Source organism: Coregonus clupeaformis, chromosome 18 (assembly GCF_020615455.1).
Source record: "Coregonus clupeaformis isolate EN_2021a chromosome 18, ASM2061545v1, whole genome shotgun sequence".
NCBI lineage: Eukaryota > Metazoa > Chordata > Actinopteri > Salmoniformes > Salmonidae > Coregonus > Coregonus clupeaformis.
In genome coordinates this window covers 32,264,665-32,276,254 of record NC_059209.1, presented here as the reverse complement: position 1 = coordinate 32,276,254, position 11,590 = coordinate 32,264,665, and the positions used below count along the sequence as shown (strand labels likewise).

The window sequence follows — 11,590 nt, the reverse complement described above, 5'->3', positions numbered from 1 at the left end:
CGTCAATCAATTCACGTACTACTGTCAAGATGGCTAGCGTTCAGTGCAACTCGATTGTCTCTTTGAAAGAAGTAACTTTTTGTCGGCGAACAAATCAAGATAAATTGGCAACGAAACAATTAGGACCTCCCAGACCAAATTTAATAATTCAACAGGTTTCTACTGGCCGGGAAAGTCCTACACCCGAGGATTTTTCCAAAAAATTGGTACGAACGAAAAACCTGGCTAGCAGGCTGCGATGTAGCTAATGCAGTCTTCTGCTACCCCTGCTTACTCTTTCACCCTGAAGGCGGCACGGCAGACAGCACCGCTTGGACAGCGACTGGTGTAACGGACATGCACCATCTTTCAGAAAAGATTAAGAAACATGAGCTGTCAAAGACCCACATGGATAGCTGTTTGCGATTGTCTGCTTTGGGGAGAGTGAACATTGCCACTCAACTGGATGAGGGATACAGGCTAGCTGTCCGCCGCCACAACGATGAGGTTAGCAAGAACCGTCACATCCTCAGCCGGCTAATCCAGTGTGTGAAGTTTTGCGGAGTGTTTGAGTTAGCTTTGCGAGGCAAAGATGAAACTGAGGGCTCCACCAACCCTGGTATTTTTCTTGGACTTGTCAACTTTGTGGCACAATTAGATTAGGTGTTTTATGGAAATGCATATTGTTTATGCAGTGTTGAGGAATGTGAAAGAACACCCTTGATTATTTTTACTGTGATAACTTATTTTGCTTTTGTAAGCCAACACTTTTGAGATCAGTCAATAAATGCTTCTGGTATTGACTTATATGCTGCCCCTGTCTTCATGTTGTTGCTGGACATATCTTTTTTAAAATGTGTGTAGGTCACCTAAATCATCAGAAAAATTGCCCCCCCTGAGAATTTTTTCAGGAGCCGCCACTGTTCTCAAGCTACCACTGATTGCAGGTGTTTGAAGCCTGATTCATACTGTAATATAATGTTCATGTGAAAAGCAATGACATTGATTTATAACATCTGTATGTTTTTTAGTTTGCTGATGTCCGTTAAATCCAGAGATGTTACCGTAGATACAGTAACTCAAAATTAAAGGATTATCAGTTTAAAATGTATTGCTGTTAATTCTTTCACATGATGAGCTCAGGTCTTAATTGCTAATATGTATATCTAAGAATGAGAATGTGCTTTGTACATGTGAAAATAATTGTTTGTTGTAAATAAAGTTGCTATAACATAACATTTTTTAATGTATTTTTTGTGTGTCTATCATCATAAAACATTTAGGCTTTTGCTGTACATGACCACATACTTTGGTGTCATAAAGAATGGTAAAGTTTCTGTTCAGCAAAGCCTAACTGTAGGTGAGTAACACACACAACCAGGCAAACACCCAACACAACTGAAAAAGGACAATAAACAACAGCCATACCAATGGGTAACATCTCAACTTTTCTTCGGGGGAGATTTTACTGACTATACTCACATTGCATAATTCCCACATTCCTCTAAATCCCACTTCCTCGCTTTCCATATCTGCCATCCGCGCTCTCTCACCGTATCTCTGCACATTCACCTCCCCCCTCTCTCTCTCTCTCTCTCTCCCTTCTCTTCTCTCATCCTATCACCCCTCCTCCCCCTGCTCTCTCGCCCTATCTCCTTATTCCACCCCAGTGGAATCCTGGTCCTTGGGTCCTTATCGTGTTCCCATAGAGAGAGAGAGGTTAGAGATGGCCATGTAAGGGACTATGGTACCCACTGCAGGCCTATTATAGGATGGCAGAAGATAACATGGGTCATGCATATAAACCCTCCCCACCGATCACACATAGTCCTGGACCAAGAGAGACACTGCACCACACACAGACATGGTGAGTACAAAAATGACATTCTCCACATTGTTCATCGTTTGCCATCTGACTTTTCTGATGAGCAATATCTCTCTGTAACATTGATCTGGAATTTAGTTAATTGCTGTGATACAATATTAGAACAGTTTTTGACTATGTAGAGAGTAAATCTGGTGTTAGGTTTCTATTGTAACTGCTTTTACAGAGTCTAAAGCCCTTTTCTAGTATCCTACTATTTTCATTTCAAATAGAAGTCCTTAGAAAGTAAATCGTGCTGATTTGAATTGAAGTCATACCGACTTTGGATGACCTTGGTCAAGTAAAGCTAGGATGTTTTACTGTAAGAAGAAGACTAAAATGTATGTGACATGTTTGACTTTATCAGTCATTATTATTTCACGTAGAATTCATGGTTTAATTATTTCATTTTGATGTAACTGCTTTTGTTTGACTACCTCTCTCCTCTCAATCTGGTCAGACTGAGTGACAGTAAAGATCATGTGTAACCGTCTGTCTATTTTGCCTGGTGTCTCAGGCAAGTAAGAAGGCTGCTAATAAGAGACAGAGGGGAGCCCAGAAGAGCTGCTCCAATGTCTTCTCCATGTTCGAACAGTCCCAGATACAGGAGTTCAAGGAGGTATAGTTACACTTTCACTGTCTAATTCATAAAAGTGCCATATTGGTGCAGTTTGGATTGCTGGTCCATAGACATTAGACATCAGAGGAAACTGCTCTAAATATTAAACATAAATACATTTGGATAATAATTATTTAAGGTGAAACAAAACAACAAAAAATCAATATTACTAACCAGTGGTGAAAAAAGTACTCAATTGTCATATTTGAGTAAAAGCAAAGATACATTAATAGAAAATGACTCAAGTGAAATTGAAAGTCACCCAGCAAAATACTACTTGAGTAAAAGTCTAAAAGGAGCTGGTTTTAAATGTACTTAAGTACATTAGTGCAAAAAGTATTTAATGTCCATACTTGAGTAAAAGTTTAAAGTAAAAGTAAAAGTAAATGCTACACATCAAATTCCTTATATTAAACAAAGGAGAAGGCAATATTTTTTTGATTTTTTTTTACGGACAGGCAAGGGCACACTCCAAAACTCAAACATAATTTACAAATGCAGTATTTGTGTTATTGAGTCCGCCAGTTAAGAGGCGCTAGGGATGACAGTAAAGGTTACGTATGTAACCACAGTCATGTGAGCTATTGGATCACTCCAATATGGTATCCTTCCACGCGGCAGGATACATTCAGAGTAAGGATTTCAGATTGTGGTTCTCTGTAGCTCAGCTGGTAGAGCACGGCGCTTGTAACGCCAAGGTAGTGGGTTTGATCCCCGGGACCACCCATACACAAAAAAAAATGTATGCACGCATGACTGTAAGTCGCTTTGGATAAAAGCGTCTGCTAAATGGCATATTATATTATTATATTATATTATATTATTATAGATTAGTCCCGTGTACCTGGTAGTGCTGACCACCCTTCTTCCACCTCTTGTCCTTTTCGAGGCGCCTTAGATCACCGGCAAATAGGATTGGAGTGATCCAGTAGCTCACATAACCGTGGTTACATATGTAACCTTCGTTATGTAGCATTATATTGGATCACTCCAATATGGTATCACAATACCAGATTAATCAGTGAACTAGGTAAGGGCCAGACAGAGGGCAAAGTCCCGTAGGACTGAGGTCAGGGCAGTCATAGTTGCTGTGTCCCTCCGTCCCCACTCAGGGAAGCGGAGGCAACACCCAGCACAGCCGTCCCAACCTCATTGGTAGGGGCAACATTGACTCGATAGTACCTAGACAAGGTGGTAGACAATGCCCAACTGGCCGAGGCGCAAATGTCATTGAGGGGAACTCCTCGGAGCAGGGCCCACGATGTAGCTACTCCTCTAGTAGAATGCGCCACTACAGCAGACGGCAGAGGCCGGCTGGACTGCCGATATGCTTTAGTAATGGTGTCCACAATCCAATGTGAAAGTCTTGGTATCGATAGTCTCTGGCCCAGAACTCTTATCACCATAGCAAACGAATAACCGATCGGACTGTCGAATTGCCTGTGTCTATGTACAGTGGGGAGAACAAGTATTTGATACACTGCCGATTTTGCAGGTTTTCCTACTTACAAAGCATGTAGAGGTCTGTAATTTTTATCATAGGTACACTTCAACTGTGAGAGACGGAATTGTATGATTTTTAAGTAATTAATTTGCATTTTATTGCATGACATACAGTGGGGAAAAAGTATTTAGTCAGCCACCAATTGTGCAAGTTCTCCCACTTAAAAAGATGAGAGAGGCCTGTAATTTTCATCATAGGTACACGTCAACTATGACAGACAAATTGAGAAAAAAAAATCCAGAAAATCACATTGTAGGATTTTTAATGAATTTATTTGCAAATTATGGTGGAAAATAAGTATTTGGTCACCTACAAACAAGCAAGATTTCTGGCTCTCACAGACCTATAACTTCTTCTTTAAGAGGTTCCTCTGTCCTCCACTCGTTACCTGTATTAATGGCACCTGTTTGAAGTTGTTATCAGTATAAAAGACACCTGTCCACAACCTCAAACAGTCACACTCCAAACTCCACTATGGCCAAGACCAAAGAGCTGTCAAAGGACACCAGAAACAAAATTGTAGACCTGCACCAGGCTGGGAAGACTGAATCTGCAATAGGTAAGCAGCTTGGTTTGAAGAAATCAACTGTGGGAGCAATTATTAGGAAATGGAAGACATACAAGACCACTGATAATCTCCCTCGATCTGGGGCTCCACGCAAGATCTCACCCCGTGGGGTCAAAATGATCACAAAAACTGTGAGCAAAAATCCCAGAACCACACGGGGGGACCTAGTGAATGACCTGCAGAGAGCTGGGACCAAAGTAACAAAGCCTACCATCAGTAACACACTACGCCGCCAGGGACTCAAATCCTGCAGTGCCAGACGTGTCCCCCTGATTAAGCCAGTACATGTCCAGGCCCGTCTGAAGTTTGCTAGAGTGCATTTGGATGATCCAGAAGAGGATTGGGAGAATGTCATATGGTCAGATGAAACCAAAATAGAACTTTTTGGTAAAAACTCAACTCGTCATGTTTGGAGGACAAAGAATGCTGCGTTGCATCCAAAGAACACCATACCTACTGTGAAGCATGGGGGTGGAAACATCATGCTTTGAGGCTGTTTTTCTGCAAAGGGACCAGGACGACTGATCTGTGTAAAGGAAAGAATGAATGGGGCCATGTATCGTGAGATTTTGAGTGAAAACCTCCTTCCATCAGCAAGGGCATTGAAGATGAAACGTGGCTGGGTCTTTCAGCATGACAATGATCCCAAACACACCGCCCGGGCAACGAAGGAGTGGCTTCGTAAGAAGCATTTCAAGGTCCTGGAGTGGCCTAGCCAGTCTCCAGATCTCAACCCCATAGAAAATCTTTGGAGGGAGTTGAAAGTCCGTGTTGCCCAGCGACAGCCCCAAAACATCACTGCTCTAGAGGAGATCTGCATGGAGGAATGGGCCAAAATACCAGCAACAGTGTGTGAAAACCTTGTGAAGACTTACAGAAAACGTTTGACCTGTGTCATTGCCAACAAAGGGTATATAACAAAGTATTGAGAAACTTTTGTTATTGACCAAATACTTATTTTCCACCATAATTTGCAAATAAATTCATTAAAAATCCTACAATGTGATTTTCTGGATTTTTTAAAATAATTTTGTTTGTCATAGTGGACGTGTACCTATGATGAAAATTACAGGCCTCTCTCATCTTTTTAAGTGGGAGAACTTGCACAATTGGTGGCTGACTAAATACTTTTTTTCCCCACTGTAAGTATTTAATACATCAGAAAAGCAGAACTTAATATTTGGTACAGAAACCTTTGTTTGCAATTACAGAGATCATACGTTTCCTGTAGGTCTTGACCAGGTTTACACACACTGCAGCAGGGATTTTGGCCCACTCCTCCATACAGAACTTCTCCAGATCCTTCAGGTTTCGGGGCTGTCGCTGGGCAATACAGACTTTCAGCTCCCTCAAAAGATTTTCTATTGGGTTCAGGTCTGGAGACTGGCTAGGCCACTCCAGGACCTTGAGATGCTTCTTACGGAGCCACTCCTTAGTTGCCCTGGCTGTGTGTTTCGGGTCGTTGTCATGCTGGAAGACCAAGCCACGACCCATCTTTAATGCTCTTACTGAGGGAAGGAGGTTGTTGGCCAAGATCTTGCGATACATGGCCCCATCCATCCTCCCCTCAATACGGTGCAGTCGTCCTGTCCCCTTTGCAGAAAAGCATCCCCAAAGAATGTTGTTTCCACCTCCATGCTTCACGGTTGGGATGGTGTTCTTGGGGTTGTACTCATCCTTCTTCTTCCTCCAAACACGGCGAGTGGAGTTTAGACCAAAAAGCTATATTTTTGTCTCATCAGACCACATGACCTTCTCCCATTCCTCCTCTGGATCATCCAGATGGTCATTGGCAAACTTCAGACGGACCTGGACATGCGCTGGCTTGAGCAGGGGGAACTTGCGTGCGCTGCAGGATTTTAATCCATGACGGCGTAGTGTGTTATTAATGGTTTTCTTTGAGACTGTGGTCCCAGCTCTCTTCAGGTCATTGACCAGGTCCTGCCGTGTAGTTCTGGGCTGATCCCTCACCTTCCTCACGATCATTGATGCCCCACGAGGTGAGATCTTGCATGGAGCCCCAGACCGAGGGTGATTGACCGTCATCTTGAACTTCTTCCATTTTCTAATAATTGCATAAACAGTTGTTGCCTTCTCACCAAGCTGCTTGCCTACTGTCCTATAGCCCATCCCAGCCTTGTGCAGGTCTACAATTTTATCCCTAATGTCCTTACACAGCTCTCTGGTCTTGGCCATTGTGGAGAGGTTGGAGTCTGTTTGATTGAGTGTGTGGACAGGTGTCTTTTATACAGGTAACGAGTTCAAACAGGTGCAGTTAATACAGGTAATGAGTGGAGAACAGGAGGGCTTCTTAAAGAAAAACTAACAGGTCTGTGAGAGCCGGAATTCTTACTGGTTGGTAGGTGATCAAATACTTATGTCATGCAATAAAATGCAAATTAATTACTTAAAAATCATACAATGTGATTTTCTGGATTTTTGTTTTAGATTCCGTCTCTCACAGTTGAAGTGTACCTATGATAAAAATGACAGACCTCTACATGCTTTGTAAGTAGGAAAACCTGCAAAATCTGCAGTGTATCAAATACTTGTTCTCCCCACTGTAATGTAAGTGTCCAAGGCCCTGATCGAGCAGAGCAAACTTGGGGAAAAACATCCAGCTCAACAGCAGCCGCGGGAGGGGCATTGCTGGACACAGACGTTGAACTCCCTTCATAAATTTGGAGAGCAATGGGTAACCACCCATGGGTCCCTCTTGGCCGTTGTCATGGCATGCCAAGATAGCGGCTAAAAACACCCTCAATGTGAATGCTGCTCGGCACGCTTCGAGCGGTGAAAACCGTAAAACCGTTTGCACATATGACTCTCACACCAGGTACAGAATATGCCCCCCTTGATATGACGCATTGTTGGATGAAGCTATGGCGCTCCACAATGTGTTCACCACATTGTCCTGAAGGCCTAGACTGGTCCACTAACAGAGACCAAGCCCAAAGCTGGAGGCGGTGCGGGTCCGGATGCCACAGTGTCTGAGAGAGTAGGTTGGGCCTGAGGGGCAGCTGGCATGGTGTCCCCGAGAGGAGGGACAACAGGAGGCTGAACCATGGTGGTCTCGGCCAGAATGGAGCTATCAAGAGCAGCTGGTGGTCCATCAAGATGACCCTGTCTAGCGTAGCTGTGATCAGGGGAAATGGTGGTAAAGCGTCGTTGCCGGCCAATCGTGAACGAGGGCGTCCACACCCAGAGGGCCTGTAGGGTCCGACATCGAGAACCACCTGGGGCAATGAGTGTTTTCCTGAGTTAAAAACAGGTCTACCTGTGCTCTACCTGTCCCAAAGCTGTAGCACCACCTGAGGGTGTAAATAAAATAAAATAAAATGTTATTGGTCGCATACACATATTTAGCAGATGTTATTGCGGGTGTAGCGAAATGCTTGTGTTTCTAGCTCCAACAGTGCTGTAATAGCTAACAATACACACAAATCTAAAAGTAAAATAATGGAATTAAGAAATACATAAATATTAGGACGAGCAATGTTGTAATCCGGAGTGTATATACAGTGCACTCTGAAAGTATTCAGACCCCTTGACCTTTCCCACATTTTGTTACGTTACAGCCTTATTCTAAAATTGAATACATAATTTTTTCCCCTCATTAATCTACACCCAATACCCAATTAAGACTAAGTGAAAACAGTTTTTTTTTTTTTACATTTTTGCAAATGTATTACAAATAAAAAACAGAAATACCATATTTACATAAGTATTCAGGCCCTTTGCTATGAGACTCCAAATTGAGCTCAGCTGCATCCTGTTTCCATTGATCATCCTTGAGATGTTTCTACAACTAGATTGGAGTCCACCTGTGATAAATTCAATTGATTGGTCATGATTTGGAAAGACACACACCTGTCTATATAAGGTCCCACAGTTGACATTGCATATCAGAGCAAAAACCAAGCCATGAGGTCGAAGGAATTGTCCGTAGAGCTCCGAGACAGGATCGTATCGAGGCACAGATCTGGGGAAGGGTACCAAAACATTTCTGCAGCATTAAAGGTCCCCAAAAACACAGTGGCCTCCATCATTCTTAAATGAAAGATGTTTGGAACCACCAAGACTCTTCCTAGAGCTAGCCGTCTGGCAAAACTGAGCAATTGTGGGAGAAGGGCCTTGGTCAGGGAGGTGACCAAGAACCCGATGGTCACTTTGACAGAGCTCCAGAGTTATTCTGTGGAACAACCATCTCTGCAGCAATCCACCAATCAGGCCTCTATGGTAGAGTGGCCAGACGGAAGCCACTCCTCAGTAAAAGGCACATGACAGCCCACTTGGCCAAAAGGCACCTAAAGGACTCTCAGACCATGAGAAACAAGATTCTCTGGTCTGATGAAACCAAGATTGAACTCTTTGGCCTGAATGCCAAGCGTCACATCTGGAGGAAACCTGGCACCATCCATACAATGAAGCACAGTGGTGGCAGCATCATGCTGTGGATATGTTTTTCAGCAACAGGGACTGGGAGACTAGTCAGGATCGAGGGAGAGATGAACGGGGCAAAGTAAAGAGAGATCCATGATGAAAACCTGCTCCAGAGCGCTCAGCACCTCAAACTGGGGTTCACCTTCCAAAAAGGACAAGTCTCTGAATGTACTTGAGTGGACCAGCCAGAGCCTGGACTTGAACCTGAACGAACATCTCTGGAGAGACCTGAAAATAGCTATGCAGCGACGCTCCCCATCCAACCTGACAGAGCTTGAGAGGATCTGCAGAGAAGAATGTGAGAAACTCCCCAAATACAGGTGTGCCAAGCTTGTAGCATACCGAAGAAGAATCAAGGCTGTAATCGCTGCCAAAGGTGCTTCAACAAAGTACTGAGTAAAGGGTCTGAATACTTCTGTAAATGTAATATTTCAGATTTAGATTTTTAATACATTTGCAAAGATTTCTAAAAACCTGTGTTTACTTTGACATTATGGGGTATTGTGTGTAGATTGATGAGGGGGAAAAACTATTTAATCAATTTTAGAATAAGGGTGTAACGTAACAAAATGTGGAAAAAGTCAAGGGGTCTGAACATTTTCCGAATGCACTGTATATAATTTATATATGTGTGTGTTGGGATCAGTGGAGGCTGCTGAGGGGAGGACGGCTCTTAATAATGGCTGGAACGGAGCAAATGGAATGGTTTGATGTATTTGATACCTTTCCACTAATTCCGCTCCAACCATTAACACAAGCCCTTCCTCCTCAATTAAGGTGCCACCAACCTCCTGTGATTGGGATGTATAGACATTATGGGCAGTATGTGGATAGAATATGTAGTATATCTGAAGAATATGTAGGATACGTAGGATAGAATAGTATATGTACAGCAATAGTTGAATGGGATGGACTTGACTAGAAATACAGTATATACAGTGGGGAGAACAAGTATTTGATACACTGCCGATTTTGCAGGTTTTCCTACTTACAAAGCATGTAGAGGTCTTTAATTTGTATCATAGGTACACTTCAACTGTGAGAGATGGAATCTAAAACAAAAATCCAGAAAATCACATTGTATGATTTTTAAGTAATTAATTTGCATTTTATTGCATGACAGAAGTATTTGATCACCTACCAACCAGTAAGAATTCCGGCTCTCACAGACCTGTTAGTTTTTCTTTATAAAGCCCTCCTGTTCTCCACTCATTACCTGTATTAACTGCACTTGTTTGAACTCGTTACCTGTATAAAAGAGACCTGTCCACACACTCAATCAAACAGACTCCAACCTCTCCACAATGGCCAAGACCAGAGAGCTGTGTAAGGACATCAGGGATAAAAGTGTAGACCTGCACAAGGCTGGGATGGGCTACAGGACAATAGGCAAGCAGCTTGGTGAGAAGGCAACAACTGTTGGTGCAATTATTAGAAAATGGAAGAAGTTCAAGATGACGGTCAATCACCCTCGGTCTGGTGCTCCATGCAAGATCTCACCTCGTGGGGCATCAATGATCATGAGGAAGGTGAGGGCTCAGCCCAGAACTACACGGCAGGACCTGGTCAATGACCTGAAGAGAGCTGGGACCACAGTCTCAAAGAAAACCATTAGTAACACACTACACCGTCATGGATTAAAATCCTGCAGCGCACGCAAGGTCCCCCTGCTCAAGCCAGCGCATGTCCAGGCCCATCTGAAGTTTGCCAATGACCATCTGGATGATCCAGAGGAGGAATGGGAGAAGGTCATGTGGTCTGATGAGACAAAAATATAGCTTTTTGGTCTAAACTCCACTCGCCGTGTTTGGAGGAAGAAGAAGGATGAGTACAACCCCAAGAACACCATCCCAACCGTGAAGCATGGAGGTGGAAACATCATTCTTTGGGGATGCTTTTCTGCAAAAGGGACAGGACGACTGCACCTTATTGAGGGGAGGATGGATGGGGCCATGTATCGCGAGATCTTGGCCAACAACCTCCTTCCCTCAGTAAGAGCATTGAAGATGGGTCGTGGCTGGGTCTTCCAGCATGACAACGACCAGAAACACACAGCCAGGGCAACTAAGGAGTGGCTCCGTAAGAAGCATCTCAAGGTCCTGGAGTGGCCTAGCCAGTCTCCAGACCTGAACCCAATAGAAAATCTTTGGAGGGAACTGAAAGTCCGTATTGCCCAGCGACAGCCCCGAAACCTGAAGGATCTTGAGAAGGTCTGTATGGAGGAGTGGGCCAAAATCCCTGCTGCAGTGTGTGCAAACCTGGTCAAGACCTACAGGAAACGTATGATCTCTGTAATTGCAAACAAAGGTTTCTGTACCAAATATTAAGTTCTGCTTTTCTGATGTATCAAATACTTATGTCATGCAATAAAATGCAAATTAATTACTTAAAAATCATATAATGTGATTTTCTGGATTTTTGTTTTAGATTCCGTCTCTCACAGTTGAAGTGTACCTATGATACAAATTACAGATCTCTACATGCTTTGTAAGTAGGAAAACCTGCAAAATCGGCAGTGTTTCAAATACTTGTTCTCCCCACTGTACATATGAAATGGGTAAAACAGTATGTAAACATTATTAAAGTGACCAGTGTTCCATTATTAAAGTGACC

At 43.2% G+C, this 11,590-nt stretch overlaps 1 protein-coding gene across 1 annotated transcript in view; it reads left to right on the top strand.

Annotated features, from left to right (window-relative positions):
- The first annotated feature begins 1,754 nt into the window (after positions 1-1,754).
- LOC121581862 (myosin regulatory light chain 2, atrial isoform) overlaps positions 1,755-11,590 on the top strand; it is a 31,439-nt gene continuing 21,603 nt past the window's right edge. The window contains exons 1-2 of the mRNA XM_041897242.1: positions 1,755-1,846; positions 2,361-2,462. Coding sequence (XP_041753176.1) covers positions 1,844-1,846; positions 2,361-2,462 — 105 coding nt within the window. The 5' untranslated portion in view covers positions 1,755-1,843. The remainder of the gene's footprint in view (positions 1,847-2,360; positions 2,463-11,590) is intronic.